Here is a 19167-nt window from a genome sequence, read left to right as displayed (position 1 = left end):
AGGACCAAGGCAGAATTGCCCGAAATTCCAAGTCGCCAAGAAAACTTGAAATTTGTGTATGGCTAGAGGAATTTTCCGACTCGTGTGGTTTGCGAGTGCGCTGATTTGGTTTATCAGAACAACCAGGGGCCGCATAAGCAGGTGCAGATGCAAAAAGTAAAAGCCAGATTTTCCCACTTTAAGAGACTATTGTGATTTTAGAGGTCCCCCCGAAACAAAGCTATATAAGAGAAAGCATTCTTTTAAAAGAGGGCTTAGTTCGAAGAGCAAAGTGTTCATCCTTGGAGTAAGGCCCCCAAAGCCCCCCAAGGAAAGGAGGAAGTAAAAGAAGGCAAGAGAAGTCTTTAATCTTTGGGGGGGGGGACCCCCAAATCCCCCCTTAAGCCTCCGGCAGGTAGTCAAATATTTCTCTGGGTTATGTAATAGTGTATTTTACCCTAGACCCCTTAAAGAAAAAGAGGAAGTGGGAAAAACTAAAAGGAGTCTTTAATCTTGAGGGGAGACCCCCCAAACCCCCCTTTAGTTTTCTTTTAAGTTTTTAATTCTCAATCACGTGATTGTGCTTTTTCGTAGTCACGTGAGTTTTTTGCCACACCAGCCCACCGCGCGTAACTAAAGCTTCGCTTTGACAAGTCAAAATCTTGCTTTTAATAATATTTATCTACCCTATCCTCCAGGATCCATCCCGAAGCGCCATACCTTCTCCAAGGCTTACGCAGTGAATCCATTGAGTTTGAATTTACTGTCAAAAACATGCGAGTCAGGATCCACATCAGTCAGACTCGGAATTGCAGTGGGGACGCCTGAGCAAAAGGGGCGCGGTCACGTTGTGCTCAGGGCTGCATCCGAGAACGTGTTTTAAGGCAAAATAAACAGTGCTGAATCATCTCCTCAAGCAGTTCAAGGTTTGTTCGTACGTTCGAATAAAACAATCATTCTTACATCATCCTTCACGTCCGCCACTCCTTGGACGTGGGTGGCTGTAAGCGAGAAGTTGAAACCTACAACTCTGTTTTTAGCAACAGGCCGGGGCTGTGCAGCGAAAGTCTGATCTTGACCCAACCACAACTCCCTCCCTCCTCACTCCGCCCGCAGGCATTACGAAACCGCTGCTCAGCACCACAGAGCCTCGTCCGATCGTTTGCAGCTTCTAATCTGCCATGCGTGCGCGCTTTGGTACAAGTTGTTGATTGCACTCTGGACCCTCGTTTGAGCTCCCTCCTTTCTTCTCTTCTCCTGTTCGCCTCCAAGACACACGAGTACCATCGCATTCAGAGATATCTGAGTGTCAACACCATCGCCCATCATGGCACCGAGCGACTACTACAAACCTCCACCACGTCTTGCATCACAACTACCCCCTCCATCAATCCCACAATCGCTGCAACAGCAACAGCCCTCGCTGCCTTACTACGAGAGCTACAGCCAACAGTCAGCGCCCTCGATAGCACCGTCCTACCACACGAATCCTCCACGACCAGAAGATCGAGCATCGCCGTTCGAAGCCCCGTTCGACGACCATGTGTACCCGATGGGCAGACCTGGAGGACATCAATATGACAGTCAGACCAGCCTAGGGGCGGATTCGAGATACTATGGACAAGGAGGCGGCGGACGGCCGGATCAATCACCTTCATTTCAAGACGATATCCCATTACGAGATCACCCAGGTATGCCGAACAAGGACAACAATTCTACAGACCACGTCTACGATGCGCCTGCTCCGTCACAACTGGAGCAAGGACGCAAGAATCGCTTCAGTGGGATGGGGCTGCTGAAGCAGCCGGGAAAGCGTATTCCATGGCTTGTGTATATCCTCACAACTGTCCAGGTAGTGGTGTTCATCGTAGAGATTGTGAAAAATTGTATGTATATCCTAATCATGCTTGGGGGCGATGCTGACCCTCCCCAGCACAACTCACCGGCTCCCCCATCGAAATCCACCCCCAATTTAACCCAATGATCGGACCCTCCCCCTACGTCCTCATCAACATGGGTTCCCGCTACGTGCCGTGCATGCACTCCATCGACGGACTGCAAAACCGCGTTGAAGGCGGCGCAATCCAGTGGCCCTGCCCCGGAACCACCAACGACAGTGCTCTTTGTCAGCTCCACGATCTCTGCGGCTTCGGCATGACTGCTTCTCAAGACCCAGTATTCCCTCCCACCGTCACATCTACGAACATCGCAGACTATCCCGCTCCAGATCAGTGGTACCGCTTCATCATTCCCATCTTCCTGCACGCGGGAATCATACACATTGGGTTCAACATGCTGCTGCAAGTCACCTTAGGCAGGGAAATCGAAATGCAGATTGGCATACTGCGTTTCTTCCTCGTCTACTTCTCAAGCGGAATCTTTGGCTTCGTGCTAGGAGGCAACTTCGCCGCGACAGGAATTTCCTCAACCGGTGCTTCGGGTGCTTTGTTCGGCATCCTAGCCCTCACTCTCCTCGACCTCCTTTACACCTGGAACGATAGAAAGAGCCCATGGAAAGACTTCGCCTTCATCATGCTCGACGTCGTCATCTCCTTCGTCCTCGGACTCCTCCCCGGGCTGGACAATTTCTCCCATATCGGAGGTTTCTTTATGGGTCTCGTCCTCGGGATCTGCATCTTGCACTCTCCTAACGCCCTTCGAAAACGTATAAATCAAGGAAATGAATACGAGCCTCCTTTTGAAGGCACCACACCATACAAAGTCGCCCCGGATGAACGTGGTGGAGGGGCAGTAGGCTTCGTCAAGAGTCCAGTTGGGTTCTTTAAGGGCAGAAGAGGCGCATGGTGGGCTTGGTGGCTCGTCAGAGCTGGCAGCCTGGTTTTCGTGTTCATCGTCTTCATTCTGTTGTTGAATAATTTCTATGTTTATCGGAAATCGTGTAGTTGGTGCAAGTATCTGAGTTGCCTGGTAAGTCGTCGTCCATAGCTGGATTTTGAGAGGGGTTTTGCTAACACAATACAGAACGTCAACAACTGGTGCAATGTAGGCAACCTCCAGTTCATTGAGCAGGGGACGAACACAACGTCGAAGAGAAGCGTTTTCGATACATGGGAGATGATGGCGAAGCTGTACATGACCGAATAAGCAGTCGTGGGTTGAGAGATGCAAGGCGGGGAATGTAAGGGTTTGATTTTGCATAGCGGTGGCGTTCTGCTTGAGGGTATCACACAAGTGGGGAGCAAATACATGGAAAAGGATGAAGAGAGCATGCGGAGGAAAGACATACCCCCTGCATATCGAGCGCTCAAGACGGGGTAATATAATGACGTCCATGCCATTCTTCTTTCCCGCTGAACTTGTTAATGATGATTGAGAGGAGTTGGACGTTCCCAAGTGGCATTGAACCGCCTGTTTCCTGATGCTCTTTCTTTAAAATTAGCTGTACCAAGTGGTGCAGAGAATGATACTCACCATTTGCGCCTCGCCTGAACTTGCAAATGGTGACCGGACGACATCATCGCTGTCAACTTTTTGTTGCTGTTAAGCTTCGAGTTTGGCAGTTCCCTCCACAGACAGTCCTTCCCAAGCTCTTTCCTACCCAAGCAAGACCAATTCACAAGGACTGACCCTTGCTTCCAAACCCCCTAAACCCAGAACATATTCAGGACGAGTGTTCTCGTTCCCTGAAAAGCCAGAGTCATTCGCATCTATGTTTGAGAGATTCATGCCGGAATATTTTGGTTCTTGAAGTGTGAGGGCTTATCCTTTTATATGCTTAATCCTCCACCGCTAAGTGGTATATCAGATATATTTGAACATGATAACTGTTCGGCAAAGCCTCCACGTCTACGCTTGTATTGGAATTCAGGGGTAATTAATCTGCATGGGCAGACCAATTAATATAAACGTCATCCCCGCGTTCGTTTATCCCAACATCTCAACTTTAATCGCAATACCTATTGATTCGCTACCTTGTCATTTCTCAATTACCGGATTGCCGTTTTGCAAGTCTCGTAGCCGGAAATAATGAGCCAAATCAAGGGCTGGGCAAAGCTCTGAATCCGATTCCTTTAAATCTCGGAGCCCTTCTTCCGCTTTCCCACTTGCCCCTCGTATTTAAAGGGAAGAAAAACTACGGTAATGTCTAAGATCAAGAAAGGGCAAAGAAATTGAAGGTCATGATCTACTCAGTTCTCTTGGTCGGCCTCAGCCTTGCCTCCCAAGCCCCAGCAACATGCACTCGAGCAACGCTCCAAGCTGCCGCCGGCGCATACGGTATATCTTCCCTTCTCTTTCTCCTCCCAAAGCCATACTAGAAGCGAGCTCTCAGAAGCTAACACCCTTCTAGTCGAAGCCCAAGCGGCAGGCACTCCCATCCTCCTGGTCAATCTAGTAACGCCAGCTACTAGAAAACGACGTCGCGATGGACATCAGCAAAAGGCGTTCTCTCCCAAGCAGTCACGATTGATCTTAGTCGCAGTCTCATCGACACGACGCAGTATACGACTTCGCGGAGCTGTCGTGCGCGAGCAATAAGAAGCCGTATGCCATCCATACACGCATGCTCTTCTCCGCCGACGGCTCCCAGATCACGGGTATCCAAACTGTTCTCGCGAAGGAGGGGGATTGGGCGTTCAATGCTGCTGGGCAACTCAAGTGTGCCAATTCCTTCCGTCATGCTCCTCCCTCACCTCGCTCTCTCCCCAATTTTTCTTCACTCCCCATGATTACCCCACCCAGGGCCGCGAATTCCCCTTGAATCTTGATGTTTCTGCAAAGGAAAGACAAGAGAGCAACGCTAACTCTGCACGCCCAGGATCCAAACAAGAAACCTAGGCCTCAATCCCCGAAGGCAAACGCGACACCTACGCCGTGACCAAACCAGCATGGGACGCGTACCTAGACTCCTGGGGCGACAGCACCGTCAAGGCTCCCTACGGCGTACCCTGCGCGCGTCTCGAAGGCGGCTCATACGCCGGCACCGCGACCGGGACAATCAATACGTGGAAGATGCCGCAGTTCCCTGAGACTTTCCATGCGGGCAATCGGAGGTATGTGGTTGGTGAGGAACTAGGCGGCGTGGATATCTTTATTGATTTCCTTTTATTGATAAAGCCGAATGAGACCCCGAGTTTGTGTGGAGGGGGGAATGATCAGGTATATTCATGAGGTTACTGTTTATAGTGAGAAGAATTGTGGGAGGTAGGGGCCCGGGTGAGAGAGAGATAGGGGGCAGGTAAGGGGGTGGTTGGCGCGTGCTGGAGAGTTTCACTTTGCCCGTGTGTACTGAGGAATGATTCTGAAATGTGGCTCTAATATGCAGTGGCTCGCTTTTTTCGTCCCTCCCGGACCTTTTCAATAGTCAAGTGACGTGCAGTTGATATCTCGTTCAATTTCATCTCCCGTACACTTCCGTCCCTCGTTCACTTCCTCTGACGTCTGAGTTTTGCGTGCTCACCACTCATCACAATCCTACTGGCGGGACAACATTCTTTATGGATGCGAGTTGGCAAATGACATTCGGTCCTTCCCAAGGAATTGCTTCATATTTTATAATACATACACAGTAAAGAACACTAATCTCACCGGCTATGCCAAGGACGCCAAATTTCCATCTGATTACACTCATATCTAGTTGCCCGAACGGCTCAGTGAGCTCAAACCCACGTGCGACAACTGCCGATCAGCGGTGAACAGGTGTACCAGAGACCTCCGACAGATGTTCTGTACTATCTCCCTTCCACTGCCCATCGGACTTTGAATCCATCTCAACAGGGTTGTGATGAGTGTCTGTTGGGTGTCCCCAAGGAGGCATGCTCGGCAGTGTATCCAGGGAAGCCTTTTTCTCCAATTGAGCCTTCTGCCGTCGATGCAAGAAAAATACCACAGCAGCCGTAATCCCAACTCCAATGATCATCCCAATTATGAATCCGACGCCAATGCTAAGCCCATTGGCTGAGGACTTGGATACGGATGAATTCCCACTTCCGACAACTGGATCGGAAGCTTTGCCAGTGCATGCGATTGGAGAAGCGCCGACATGCCACCAGTCACAAGATAGACTTTGACCAACGTTCCAATTGATCGTCGAAACGTTCTTGTCGAGTGTTGTTGCAAAGAGCTGGAACGTCGTGTCGCCGGTGGAGATTCCGGAAATAGACGCGGCAGGCATTGTGTATACGTTTCCAAGCGCGGTCCAGGGACTGAACCCTCCGTTCCACGTCGACAAGTACACCAGGGAATCCTGCGCCGTGACGTACAGCTCGATGGTGTTGGGCTTGGAGACGATGCCGAATATTGGTGCTTGCCTAGGTACAACGAGATTTCCAGTCTTCGTCCAGCCTGAAAAGTCAACTGCGGGAGACTGTGTTCGCACGGCGGTGTAGATATTGTTGTCTTGGTCTGTTACGAACAAGTGCAGATCTCCGTTTGGCAACATGATCGGTGTAACAGGGTTACCACCATCACAACCATGAGCTCCGGGATAACTTATATCGGTCCACGTCCCGGTCCTATCTGACGTTTCGAAAAGCATATGATAGACATGTGCATTCCCACCGCAAATGAATACATCGGCAGTGCTCGGATTGTTGAATCGCGGAATCGCAGTGATTTGCCCACCAGCTCCTATTGAACCGCTGGTCAGTGCGATTGCAGTTGAATTGCTAGAGCGCAGCTCGGCTTCGTACACGTAGCCGTCGGTCCCGGCCCAGAATACTTGGACGTTCCCGGACGATGCTGATACTGGAGTGATAGTTGTCCCCGGGCTCGCGGTTCCACCTGCCAATTGTGTCCAGGCTGAATAAGAGCCATCCGAATCTCTCGATGCTGTGTAGACAAAGGTATCCGCTCCCGTCACAAAAATGTCGATTTTATCCGCTGCAGCAGAAATAGCGGAGACGGAGGAGCAGAAAGCGACTTGGATGTTCCCAATCACATTGGATGCGCCGAAGTGAGTATCTCCCGGACCTTGCGAAGCGGTGTAAACCCTTCCATCGGACCCACTGAAGAATATATCGACATGGCCTGAGGACCGAGAAACAACTGCAGTTTGTCCGCTGCAGGCTGTGCCAGGGAGGAAGGAAGCTGCAGTGGAAGCTGATACTTTTTGTAGAGCCAATGCAACCAAGGAAACAAATTTAAGGAGTGTTATGCGTGCCATCTTTTCTGTTGGCGAAAATGAATGATACAAAACAGATGGGCAGCAGAGATGGCGATGAAGAAAGAAAGGAAGGAAGGAAGGAAGGAAGAAAGAATATCGCAGCTGAGAGCATCTCACTTTCTAAATGGAGCTCACGGCCATCCTTGGTCGTATCTTTGCCGCCCAGCCCAATATTCTGCACGCCTCATCCTCATATTGTTTGAACGACGATGGGTTCTGCTGAAAATCAGCCTCAGCGCTGCAGGGGAGACAACAGCGTCGTACAATCACCTGCCGTCTTTCCAGCCGCAAGGTTACCTGAAGCAGTAGATGAGGCTCCGCGGGGCAGATTTTGCAACTTCTGACATGGCGAAGCTAAGACATTAATATCCTCTCGCTCTCAAAATAATTGCCAAGAGATGTTTTGGGATGGGTTGTCGCCACAAGGAACTTTCCGTATTGAAAAGGCTGAAGAGGCACCATACAACCAAGCATTTTATGCTTGGCCGAGGTGAAAAAAAGACCGGTTAGAATTGAACATGCCAGTGCACAATATTGGAAATCAGAGAATGGATTGGACAATATTCTAGGTGCCCTAATGATGTTTCCCTTTGTCTGGCTTCCCGAGCATGCCCCTTTTTCCCTCGCGTAAATCACGCACGTGATTTCGCCTTATGTCTGCCCTCCGCACTTATAAGTGGGAGCAGATAATGAAAATAATTACTACAAGATCTTACTCTGGTTAATATGAGTCGGCCTCTTATCTCTCTATCTAAATATCGCGATTGCTGATACCGAATCCAGGAAACAACTCGCCGTGAAGCATGGCAAGAATATTATGTAACTGAAAACTGTCTTTCCCCTTCGATCTCTCCTGTAAGAACATACGGCTTTAAGATCGCCGCCAAGTTATCCAGCGGCAACCAATCCAACGTTCAATGAATATTTCCAATAGTTCTCCACAGCACAACACTCTAACAAATAAGCTGCTGTCCCTTCCTTTCGTCCTTCAATTCCCGAAAGTAATATTAATTCCCATAGCTGACCACCTCAGTTGATTTATCCGTCCAACGTTGCCTTCAAGTACAAACACATGCGAATACACTGCCGTAGTCGTCTTAACAATGATGGCTAGGAAATGGAGAAGGATTTCTCTAATGAAAAGGCACTCGACCAGCTGAATATACTTCGTTACATTGGGGTAGTTGCCAACTTTTCGTACCAGTGGTCGAGTTTAATTAATTTGAGGCTCCCATAAATAAAGGGGTTACAACTTTTATCCAAAAACGATTTCCTGGAGATTGGTATCTCTAAAAAGGGATCATTTTATCAGGCACAAATCTCTTTGTTCCCCCACTCACAGATGAAAGCAGCCAAGATAGTGAAATGAAGCCTTTCGATTATTACCCTGACTTTGACCATCTTTGGGCAGACAATATTAACTATGTCATTTTTCTGTCTTACAATTTCTGCTATAGCCGGGTAGGCCTATCAGCATAAAGTCCGTTCTTGTGAGGAAATTTGGAGGCGCGAACAATAGCCAAATAAAAGTGATTTCGCACCAATCAAGACATCACTGCCAACGACTCCATCAGCTCAAAGCAACCAAGTGCCACTACCAGTCAGTGGCGAAGCCATAGAAGATAATCAAAAGTGTCAGTTGGATGACTTCACGACACGAGAACTTGCAGACCTCGATGTGGTTAGCTCGCGAAAACTGTAAGCCAGTAGTCTCGATAGAGAAATCGCCCTCTTCTTAAGCACTGGTACAATGAAGAACAACTTTCAGGACAAGTTCTAAGGACGTACCCATTACGTAATCGAGGGGGGTTTGGGAGGGAGCGATGGGTTGGGAATAACACCTCAGTTTGGGAGATCATGCAACCTTCACTCCTGATTGCTACAAAAGTATTGGAAACGGCTGCGGTGAAGAATTTCGTATGCGTATTATAAACTCTGACGTATTCTACTAAATATATATTACTCTATTGGTTTCGGGCCGGGCGAAGTATTTAACCGAATCGATTTCAGCCATGGACGAAGAATGATTGACCAGATTCGAAGGACAGAAATTAGCTACAGCCTCTTCGCTACCATTCTATCCAACAGAGACCAGGTGCAGAGCCAGACTGCATGCAACGTGAAATGTTTAAGTGGCTAGATGACTGGTGGATACTAGAATTCAAGAATGAGCAAGGAGATCCTGGCGGTAGCGCAACTCCTTGTACACTTATTCATCCCCAAGTTCACTAGTTATCCATTCTCTTGAGTTGGAAAACACCTGGTGCCCTTTATACATAGTCTTTGATTCATCCATACGCTCGGCAGTCACCCTCTTAACCATACTAACTTTTCTGCCCGTTTAGGAGAGGGATACCGCACGCGAAAGCGGCCAATGCTTACACATAGTGTACTCTCGATCGCAAAATGATATGTCACGCAAATATGGACTTGGTTCGATTGCGAGTATACTTAGCCTCTGCTGCAAGATGTTTTAGATAATGCGTTACGAGTTGGTCTTTGATATTGAATTGCAACAACGATTGTGCATAAAAGGTATACTAGCTGTATTTTGCAAAGACTAAGTGACACTGACAAGCTTCTGTCAAGGTATATCCTTACTTTCCTCTTTTCGTCTATTCAACCCCCGGTCGGTGACGGGACATCACAGTCACATTTTCCCTTGTCTTGTAACCCTGTAGCAATAAAAACCACCAGCACAGCGCCATACCTAAAAGCCAAAACATTAGCACATCCACTACAATTAACCCTAAAACCAAACTCAAACTCACGCAGCAGTGGCAGCTAGCATCTCCGACGTCTTCGCATCAGTTAACGTCCCAATAACTAACACAAACGCAAAAATAAACCCTCCAAAAGCTCCAAACCTCTGAGCTATCGTTTTCGCATAATGAAGACAGATAATGGCGGCAGTTAGGGCGAAGGCAGAGAACAGCACGCTGAGGATTTGAACGGCGCGGCTGATGTGTTTTTCGGAGTAGAATGTCATGGAGCCCCAAGATTTGGGGATGGGTTTCCTTTCCTGGGGTGGGGGTTGGGATCAGTAAGAACTTTTGAGGTTGGAAGATTGCAGAGTTGCAAGCTGAAAGAGTGAAGAGGGTCATACTTGGAATGCCCATCCGAATCTTTTTTGAAGTGTTTTGGAGAGCCGGTCTTGAGTGGGATTCGGTCGCAAAGCTATGATGTCGTCTTTGGTGTATATATTGTTTGCAGTGTTCATGAATGGGCGTTTGTTGTTGAACCATTCTTGGAAGACTTTTAGGGGACGGCTGCCAGGGGAGTCCAGCTTGAGAACTTCAGCATGGAGAATGAGTGCCTCTTCTGCTTTGTTGTTAGAACTTCGGTATGCATAGTTGTGTTGGGGTGAGACGAACGGTATTGTTTCAATACTTCTCGAATCCGCAATATCGTTAGCATTTTTCGATGTTGTCTCTCATCCTTAAGCTTTGTCGGCTCAACCATCACTTCACTTCTTCCTTCTTCAGTGTCCGGTTGTGAACGTGGTGGCGACTCTTCATTCCAATACTTATTCTCCTCCGTCGGCGCTCGTCTCACAAAGCTCTTCCAATCTTTAGCAGGAAGAAGAACTTCCCAAGCTGGCCCACCAGGTACCAATCTCCCATCTGTATCAAGAGTGCTATTCTTCTTCACAATTTGCCTGTCTTCCTGATCATGTTCTTGCAACTGTTCCTCTAGAGCGAGTAGCTCCAGTTGGAAGTACAATAAGTTGCGAGCACCTAAAGTGTCAAACCGGCTGAATAGTGCGAGGTCACGACTGCTGCCGATGTAGGCCGAGAATTCGGCAAAGCCAGGGAGGTATTCTTCAACTGCTGGTTGGCTTTCTACATCGGATCTTGGGTTGTTGGGCGATGAAGCCATCGAGTTTCCGTTTGTGCAATCAGCCAGGCGTTGGATGCTGGGGTCGTATGAGAGTCTGTCTCTGACGCACCACGTCATCAGCTGATACCTTCGAGTTCTATGATTCTTGTCCTGTCCGACTGCTTTTCTCGCACTTGTTTCCAAACACAAAGGAGGGACGGCAATTTCTCTTCGTATTTGGCATTTCTGGAGGCTGGTGAGGGTAATGATCTGTTGCCCGAACTATTAATGGTGGCAGCTTTGTGCCAAGTCCTTCTTGAAGCAACTGTTTAAAGGGAGGAAGACTGCCCCTCGGCCTCGTGATTTCGGGGCAGTGCAGCGAATCCAGCCAATGGCGGATATAGCGCAAACAAACGAGGTGAGGCCTCATATCCTCCACTGGATGTCGAATTCGACCTCAATAGCGACTGTAATCTCGCAGTTTTAACACAAGACCTCCTACTCTCCTTCTCACCAACCTGGGCTCGCAATTTATCACTGATCTGCAAGTTTATACACATGCGCATTAATATCCAGATGCTAAGAGACACGAGGCAGTCCGAATGGGATCCTCAAAACCTAGGCCGAAGGCCAAAAACAACCCCCAGCAGCAGCTGGAAGAAACCCAACGAGTACGCCGATTACAAGAAAAGGATCTTCGCGCAGTTGAGCAAGAAGCAATCACGGCTCGGCGAAAGCAAGAGAAAGCAGTCCTCAAACAACAAGCGCAAAAACAAGCAGCGAGACACCTTGCAAAACAGCAGGCCGAACTCGCGAAGCATCATGAGCATCTTGCAGGTTATGCAAGATACAAAGAAGCCTATAACAAGAATCTTGTGCGGGAAGGTTTCGAGATCCGAGGCGAGAACTGGGAAAGACCCTTTAAGGCTGAGGATGGGACCATTCAACTTGTCGGATTCAAACAACTACCCAATGTCAACCTCATTCGCGATATCCCCTCGAACCTCAATGCAGGCAAATGCAACTACATAGATGTCACATGGGGAGAAATCAAAATCAAGCACATGTGGTATGTGAAACGGAACGCCAACTATTTGAGGCACCGTTTCGTCATCGATAAACGTCAGTCATGGAGATCCTCACTTTCTGACGGGATGTTTGCGTTTCATGTCGATGCGTTCGCATACCAAGTTTGGACCTGGCCTGGCGCAATCGGCGATGACTCTCTGCCGGAAGACGATTTCCCTCACAATGATCCAAGAGCAGTTTATCAAGATCGAAGCATTACTGAATTCGATGACTTCGTTCTGCAACGATCTGGTAGGGAGAAATACCTCAACAATATCGATCGTCTACCCTCTGCTCAGTTGGGTGACTGGAAAGACCACTGGCATCGGAAAATGCGAAATATCGACGATGATGTTATTGAGACTTATGTTTCGGTGCCTGCAGGGTCCTCACCTGTAAATATAGCGAAGCCATTGAGCAAGAAGGACTCTTTGGAACTCACCCACAAATCCTTATTTTGTCCCTTTACTTTACGACGTCTGAGGTCCTGGGGAGGTTTTAGTACCAGGGAACGTTTGCTAGGACTTGCTCTCCCTTGTTCTCGCCACCGGGCCTACCGCCCTATTTCAGATATTCTAAGGTCGCATTGGGGGGAAAAGCAACAGAAGAGATGCTATGATCGCAAGATTTGGCGCCAGCTGCTCGATACTGTCGATTGGCTCTCGTATATCGCTCGCAGAAGAGCTGTATGGCTTTCCCTCTTTCAACGATGTTCATTTTGGTCGAAAAAGACTCTCCCAAATGACAACGTCAACAAGTTAAAATATACAAAAATCGAAGTCCCCGGCACACTCAATGGACAGAAAACAGCAGCATTTCCTGATTCTGGCAGTGCATACAATTTACTTTCACATAGCTATGTAATGCAAAACAGAATCATCTTCCAGAAGCAGGAAAGAACAATAACATTACCCGACGGCACCAAAGGCAACACCATTGGCTTCGTATCGCTGGAGTGGGTTTTTGAAGATGCGCCAGATGAAGTCCACAATCTCCTCTTCCACGTCCTCGAGAACTGCGTCCACGACGTCCTTTTCGGAAACCCGTTTCTCGACCTCACGAAGCTCAACACCGACAACGACTCCCGAATCAAGCGGCGTGTTATTCCAGGCCCTCCTACCTCATCGGGAGGCTTGGGCGGTGTTATTTATGACTGTCACTTAACAGGCAATATCATAAACAATATGAGCGGCGAACTCAACGACAAGCAATCATACGTTATCCCCGACACCGGCTGTCAAGTTAACGCCATTTCTCCTGCACGAGCTCTCGCACTAGGGTGGGATGGCAAATACAGAGGTGAACGGGGAACATTCAGATTCATTAACGGGAGCACAACACCAAGTCTAGGAGCAATGAAAGCTATTTGGAGTCCTGCCGGAAGTGAGGAGAAATACGAGCTGGAATTCGAAATCATGGAGAATTGTAAGGGGGTCATTATTGGGCAAAACTATCTCTATGGCAATAGGGCATTCGTCAAGCACGCAGCAAGCATGATCAATGCTGATGCTGGCGACATCATTACAGCCGACGAGATTCCCAATGAGGAGAACGAGGGAACAATATCCATATCCAACGACTCAAAAGATCCTAACCCACCTCCTCACCGAACCGCCACCCCCTCAACACCCATACCCGCCCACGAAATAATCACCACAGACGACGAAGTCTACGGCGTCACCTACGAGGCCTCCCCATTCACTCGCATCCGGCGCCGAGCCCGAGGAGGCAGAAGCCGCGATGCAGGAGCGAGATCTCAAATTTCTTCCGCGGCACAGGAGGAGATGGAGAGGCGGGCTACGACTGAAGATGCGATTGCTAGGATGGGGAATTGGGAGGCGAGGATAAGGGCTGTGGAGGCGGAGGTTAATAGGAGGAGGTTTGCTGGGGAGGACGGGAGGGGGAATGGGGCGCTTCTGAGGTTGTTGCCGCCCCGGTATGTGGGGGTGGCAAGGGGGGAGGGAGAGACAGGTGATGGATCTGGAGGTGGAGATGGGAGTGGAAATTTTAATGGTAATGGAGATGGGACGTCAGGGTCTTCATGACGTTTTACTTTCCAAGTAGCACTGCTGTTGGATTATGATAGATAAGATCAAGGATGGGAAGGCGCAATAGCGATTTGCAAAGGAAAATACCCAGGAATTGCATACACCGGGGTTTTGGATTTGGGATATTTGTACATACCATTTGGTCGTTTTTTTCTCTTGTAAATATTACAAAGGCGTTTTGGGAAAACTTGGGCTTCTACTACCTGCGATTGTTACTATCCCCTCCCATGAATAATTATGGGTGGGTCCAATATTCGCCACACTATCATGCCACGATTCACACCACTAAAGGCACGCAATCGAGGGTCTATAGCGAATAGCGGCTCTCGAAAGCACCTGATATTTCCTAATTCGGGGATACTGACGAAGTTTCAGTGTGGCGTTACCAAAGGACCCACTCGTAATTATTCAAGGGGGGGGATAGTAAGATATATACCTTCCAGTAGTATGCTGAGACACGATTATAGAATACTAGACAGCTCCTCGATGCCTAACCTGGGATGACACAATGGGGTGTGTTCCTCTCTGCCGCCTAAAGGATGAAAATATAGCAAGATATTGGACGAAGCATTTTGACTGTCATAGAATCATCTAGAAATAATTTGTAGCCTTGGCTAAAACGGGGCCTAAGCATGGCCTTGAAGACTTCCGAAGCAGTTTGGAGTAGACAGATGTGTGCGCACAGTCGAGCTTAACCGGCACCAATGGCAATTACAATAGTCACCCATAGAAATGCCCAGCACAAACAAAAATTGAGAACTATGATGCCTAACTTAAGACACTTTCTCACGCTCTCTAGGTGTGCTGCCTCTCCAGGCTAGGGAGGCTATTCACTAAAGCTCGAAGGAAGGCTAAGTATTGTGCCGGGCTCGAAATAAGCTTTGTATCTAGAAAGCAATTCCAGAAATGTGACAGATTTATACAAGAAGAGATGGTATTTTTCAATTTAGATGAAACGGAAGCAAATTGAAGTATTATAAGAGAAAACCCTACCACTCTAATCGATCGTTCAGGATCCTTTGCGACGTAATCGCAATATTTATAAAGTAAAGCGATTAACGATGCAGCCACATACGATGGAGGAGCTTATAATAAACTCACCAATACTAGCGACCATTTGTAATATCGAAGAACAAGACAATATGATCTCTATAATATTTAGTGTCGAATTCGGCCCGTGGACAAGAGAATTCCGGCCGTTCGGAGTAGGACACTCTAACAATGCGTTTTCACAGCTTGGGGACAAACTCCTCGATAATCCGAGCTCTGAGGACAGCCACACACTCCAGGAACCCGGTTCTATTCCCAAAGTTGCGCAATGTGTAAATTCAAGGCCTTGTTTCCGATCCGGCGCAGTTCTAGAAGTCGTTCGAGCTGCCTTTGAATTTTTAGGCTTTCATGGCTTGCTTTAACGAGCAACGGCTGCTAATAGAGCATCTGACCATGGCACGTTATCTATCACCTTAATCCCCAACGAAAGAAAGGCATCCAGTTGGATTCAGCGACCCGTTTCCCCGGAAGCCCCAAGTCCCCCAACGTCCTGCGGTGTGCAGTGCACAGACTTGGTGCGCCTCCCGTGCTTTTTGATCCAAAATCTACTCGTGGTGGCTTGCATGTTAGTTCCTTAGCGGGGAATTGTGGGTTCTTTCGTTGTCCCAAACATTTCGTAGGTAATAATCCGAGTGCCATCATTTCATATTTACGAACCGACGTCCTCGAGTCTGATTCTTTCTCTCTGCTTATACACATTCATACTTACGAGGAGCTCTTTTGCTACCTCAAGAGCAAAACAGGTTCGTTGAGGGCTTAAAAAGATGGGTCATAGCGGCGATTATCCAAAGGCTGATCAGATCAGCTTTATGGCACGCTAGATGGTCGTCCTTATTTTCGCATTGATGATCCGGGCTTGATGTGGCTGATACTCGGTTGTCTTGGGGTATTCCGTCTCAGTGGACCATTACTCGCCTAGAAACCCCAGCAACAGCGCCGCAGCAGCCACTTTCTTTATCGTCCAGTGGCAACCCGCTCTGAAATATCCGAACCAGAAAATCGGTCCTGCGGGCAGGGTGGAGCTTGAACAATTCTTTGGAATGATAGGCCAGCACTTCAAGGGTTTCGCCTGCGCAAATCGCCGGACCTTCAAAGTCTGGAGGTCAAAGCGATTATGAACACTTATTTTGTAGGTCGCATGACAATCTAGTATTGGCTTCCGAACGCTAATTATCTTCACGATGCCCATGATTTCGTTATAGGGCCCGGCTACAATAATAGACTCCTCCCTCTTGCCAGGAACGGCAGGGTTAGCCTTTGGTTTCGATCTACTTTCAAAGAAGAGGCCCCGCTGGATCTTCAATCGAATACCCCTCAATATGGCTCTCTTTCCTAGGCAGGCACCCAACATACCTGCTTTGACGCCAGAGTACCTCGATTTCAACACCTCTCCCCACCTTCTCTCGGTTTCAGGAGGTTTAACAGCATTGGCTCTCCTTGTTTTTCTACTCCGCGCCTATGTTCGAACAGTGATGCTGAGAGTCTTCGGGGTCGATGACGCCCTTATGCTGGTCGCAATTGTGAGCGGAGCTATTCCTTCCGCAGTTGCATTGAGTACCCGTGGCTGACGCGGGACGCTAGATCCTTGCGGTCACTGTATTTGCTCTCTTCGTCCAAGGAACACACTATGGAATCGGCAAACATATATTTGCAATATCTCCTCAGCAATTTAGTTCTGTATTTTATCTGCTCTTTTGGCAAGGGCTTCTCGTGGTCTCCGCCGTCAGCTTTGTCAAGCTGTCAATTGCATTCTTTCTGCTCCGCCTCGCCCAGCGGACACAATATAGACGTTTCCTGTACGGTGTGGTCGGTTTGTATTACCATCTAAAGCAATGTAGTTGCGTCTAACATTCCGTGTAGTATTTCTGATCCTCTTCACGTTTGTCTCTTGTGGGCCAATAATTTTCCAATACAGGCCAGTTGCAGCAGCATGGAACTTCTCCCTTCGGCCACCACCACTTGGAACCGGAACAGGAAAATGTATGGACATAAATGTCTTTGGCAAAATTGGCGTTTTCAACAGCTGTAAGTTACCTCCGATTGCACACGCATTGGAAGAGCTATTGACCTTTATGCAGCCATCAACGCCTTCACTGATGTACTCTTCGCCGCGCTCCCAATCCCGATGATCTGGACATTGAAAATCAACTTTCGGACTAAAACGTCACTTATCGGAATATTAAGTCTCGGTTTCTTGTAAGTTATCAAAGTAACGTTTGTGGATTAAACTCTGAACTTGCCACTTCCTAGAGCTTGTTTCGCAGCTATCTACAAGACACCACTACAGTACCATTTCTTTGAGGACACGGATCCTACTGGGTTTGTGACGGCCGCTCCGCAACTTTAAACATACGCTAACTGGCATCCGCATAGCCACGGGGCATGGTTTTGGGTCTGGCAAATGTGATCTTCCCTCTCTCCAGCAGCCCAAGGAAGAAATCAAGCTAACAAGGCCCCTCTACAGAATCGAGCTCACACTTGGCATAATTTCTGCCTCCCTCCCATCCCTCAAGCCTCTCTTCAACTGGTTCCTGGAAACAGCCAAAGCGTTCACAACCAACTCCCGCTCGCGCACTGGGACGCAGAACTCGGGATTCAAACGTAATTCCTCGCTCAACTATTTCAAGTCAGACACCTTCAAGTCCAAAAACGATGGTGCCTTTGAACTCGCTAGCGTCACTGCGAGTGAGAGGACGGAAAATGGCGGTACGGGTAGGGGGAGAGATATGTACAGTGTGAAGGTGACTGGGGAGGGATGGGATGCAGAGAAGGGTCGGTACGAGAGCGACGAGGCTATCTTGCCTATCCAGGGCGGGGATGGCAATGAGATCATGGTTACGAAAAGTGTCGTTGTACTGTGAGCAAAGGAAATCCTGTTTTCTTTTGTAATGATGATATGACGATACTTTCCCAACTCGCGACGTCGAACCCATGTGTAGCATACGGTTGAGAACATAGTTAGGCCAGAACGCCGTATGATGCCACCTCCCCCAAGAGGTTCAAATATGCAACTGTTCTGTGCTGAGAAGCGACCCGGGGACAACCGGTTGAACACGAAGTTTGCCAATATTATAACCACAAGCCCAGCCAAATCGTAGACCATTCCACGAAATTTGCTCTGTCTCTAATTTAAAACCCTCCAAACAAAGCCGAGTCAATCTGAAGGGCAAAGATTGTAGAGCCCCTTTTGTGGTAAAGCCAAAAATTTCTCCAAGATTACATTAGTTAACAAGAGCCTAGCACTTGAAATACCTGCACTACACACGAGGGGAGCACTCTGGGATTCCTTTAAATTTGCTTGTTCGACGATTTTTCATTAAAGAGCTGTTCCTTCCTTCCACTTGGCGAACATAGCGGACACTTACTTTAGCACTTTTCCTTTTCAACCCCGGATTTCGTTCATAGTTTTAAATGATTCTCGGCAAGAATTCAGATGATAGCCTATTTTAGGAGCGAAATAAGCCAGCCAAAGTCGTATCGATATTTTGCTTTACTTTGTGCTGAATTTTGTTGATTAGTCCTTGAAAGGAGAGCTCCGTCGATGAAGCAACTCGACGAAAGCTTCGAAGTTGTCATTCAGGCAGTTCCGAGCGCTGCCTAGTTGATCTCCTTCATCCAATAACTGCATATGAAGCAAGACTGAAGGTGAGACGATGACCATATGTCCAACCATTGGGAAGACTGCTTTGAACGCTTTTTTGGTTCGCGAGAAAATTTGAGTAACGTACTATAAGACGAGCATAATGTCGACAGCGTTCTACAAATATTTTCAATGTGAGGGTTGACGTCTCTTTGGTCTCCAAATACTGCAAAGATAGTAATATTGAGTAGTGATGAAATTCTAAGTGTAAAGCATCGAATGGTCCTCCCGTATTTCTCTATTTCTGCTCCTCGAGATTTTCTTGATTCAGCTTGGTATCAGTGGGAAGGTTGTCTTGCCATGCGCCATCTTTCTGCGACAGGCCGCAAGCACACCTGCTGATCTCATCATCCTAGAGATTTTCTTGTTCGATTCGACGATTTAGATCATGTATTGGGCCGAAAAGATCAAACGAGTGTGATGATGTGAGCCCATAATCT

The 19167-nt window shown here is 48.1% G+C and overlaps 7 protein-coding genes across 7 annotated transcripts; 5 read left to right on the top strand and 2 right to left on the bottom strand.

The window, feature by feature from the left end:
• Positions 1–1306: 1306 nt before the first annotated feature.
• On the top strand, positions 1307–3084 carry K444DRAFT_636054 (rhomboid-domain-containing protein; the record flags this gene model as incomplete). The annotated part of the gene is made up of 3 exons (XM_024883950.1): positions 1307–1865; positions 1913–2907; positions 2962–3084. 3 exons carry the CDS (start codon positions 1307–1309, stop codon positions 3082–3084), a joined length of 1677 nt encoding a protein of 558 aa, XP_024730067.1.
• Positions 3085–4042: 958 nt separating this feature from the next.
• K444DRAFT_656351 (uncharacterized protein) lies at positions 4043–5236 on the top strand. The gene is made up of 4 exons (XM_024886077.1): positions 4043–4215; positions 4375–4438; positions 4471–4598; positions 4793–5236. Exons 1-4 carry the CDS (start codon positions 4119–4121, stop codon positions 5107–5109), a joined length of 606 nt encoding a protein of 201 aa, XP_024730066.1. The 5' UTR covers positions 4043–4118; the 3' UTR covers positions 5110–5236.
• Positions 5237–5623: 387 nt separating this feature from the next.
• K444DRAFT_636053 (uncharacterized protein) lies at positions 5624–7102 on the bottom strand (the record flags this gene model as incomplete). The annotated part of the gene is made up of 1 exon (XM_024883949.1): positions 5624–7102. The coding sequence occupies one exon, from the start codon at positions 7100–7102 to the stop codon at positions 5624–5626; it is 1479 nt and encodes a 492-aa protein (XP_024730065.1).
• A 2486-nt stretch (positions 7103–9588) lies between these two features.
• K444DRAFT_619823 (uncharacterized protein) lies at positions 9589–11218 on the bottom strand. The gene is made up of 4 exons (XM_024881584.1): positions 10477–11218; positions 10209–10423; positions 9874–10124; positions 9589–9812 (listed from the first exon to the last, which is right to left on the bottom strand). Exons 1-4 carry the CDS (start codon positions 10979–10981, stop codon positions 9722–9724), a joined length of 1062 nt encoding a protein of 353 aa, XP_024730064.1. The 5' UTR covers positions 10982–11218; the 3' UTR covers positions 9589–9721.
• Positions 11219–11397: 179 nt separating this feature from the next.
• K444DRAFT_619822 (uncharacterized protein) lies at positions 11398–14260 on the top strand. Its single transcript, XM_024881583.1, has one exon. The coding sequence runs from the start codon at positions 11524–11526 to the stop codon at positions 14032–14034; it is 2511 nt and encodes an 836-aa protein (XP_024730063.1). The 5' UTR covers positions 11398–11523; the 3' UTR covers positions 14035–14260.
• Positions 14155–14625, top strand: K444DRAFT_201548 (uncharacterized protein). Its single transcript, XM_024870998.1, has one exon. It carries the CDS (start codon positions 14275–14277, stop codon positions 14539–14541), a length of 267 nt encoding a protein of 88 aa, XP_024730062.1. The 5' UTR covers positions 14155–14274; the 3' UTR covers positions 14542–14625.
• A 1781-nt stretch (positions 14626–16406) lies between these two features.
• K444DRAFT_600609 (uncharacterized protein) lies at positions 16407–18077 on the top strand (the record flags this gene model as incomplete). The annotated part of the gene is made up of 7 exons (XM_024878631.1): positions 16407–16607; positions 16669–16897; positions 16948–17112; positions 17166–17283; positions 17338–17406; positions 17461–17490; positions 17552–18077. 7 exons carry the CDS (start codon positions 16407–16409, stop codon positions 17946–17948), a joined length of 1209 nt encoding a protein of 402 aa, XP_024730061.1. The 3' UTR covers positions 17949–18077.
• Positions 18078–19167: the final 1090 nt, after the last annotated feature.

The sequence above is a fragment of the Hyaloscypha bicolor genome, assembly GCF_002865645.1.
Source record: "Hyaloscypha bicolor E unplaced genomic scaffold K444scaffold_165, whole genome shotgun sequence".
NCBI classification, from domain to species: domain Eukaryota; kingdom Fungi; phylum Ascomycota; class Leotiomycetes; order Helotiales; family Hyaloscyphaceae; genus Hyaloscypha; species Hyaloscypha bicolor.
Note: the sequence above shows the minus strand (reverse complement) of the source record. Positions and strands in the feature narration are given on the sequence as shown.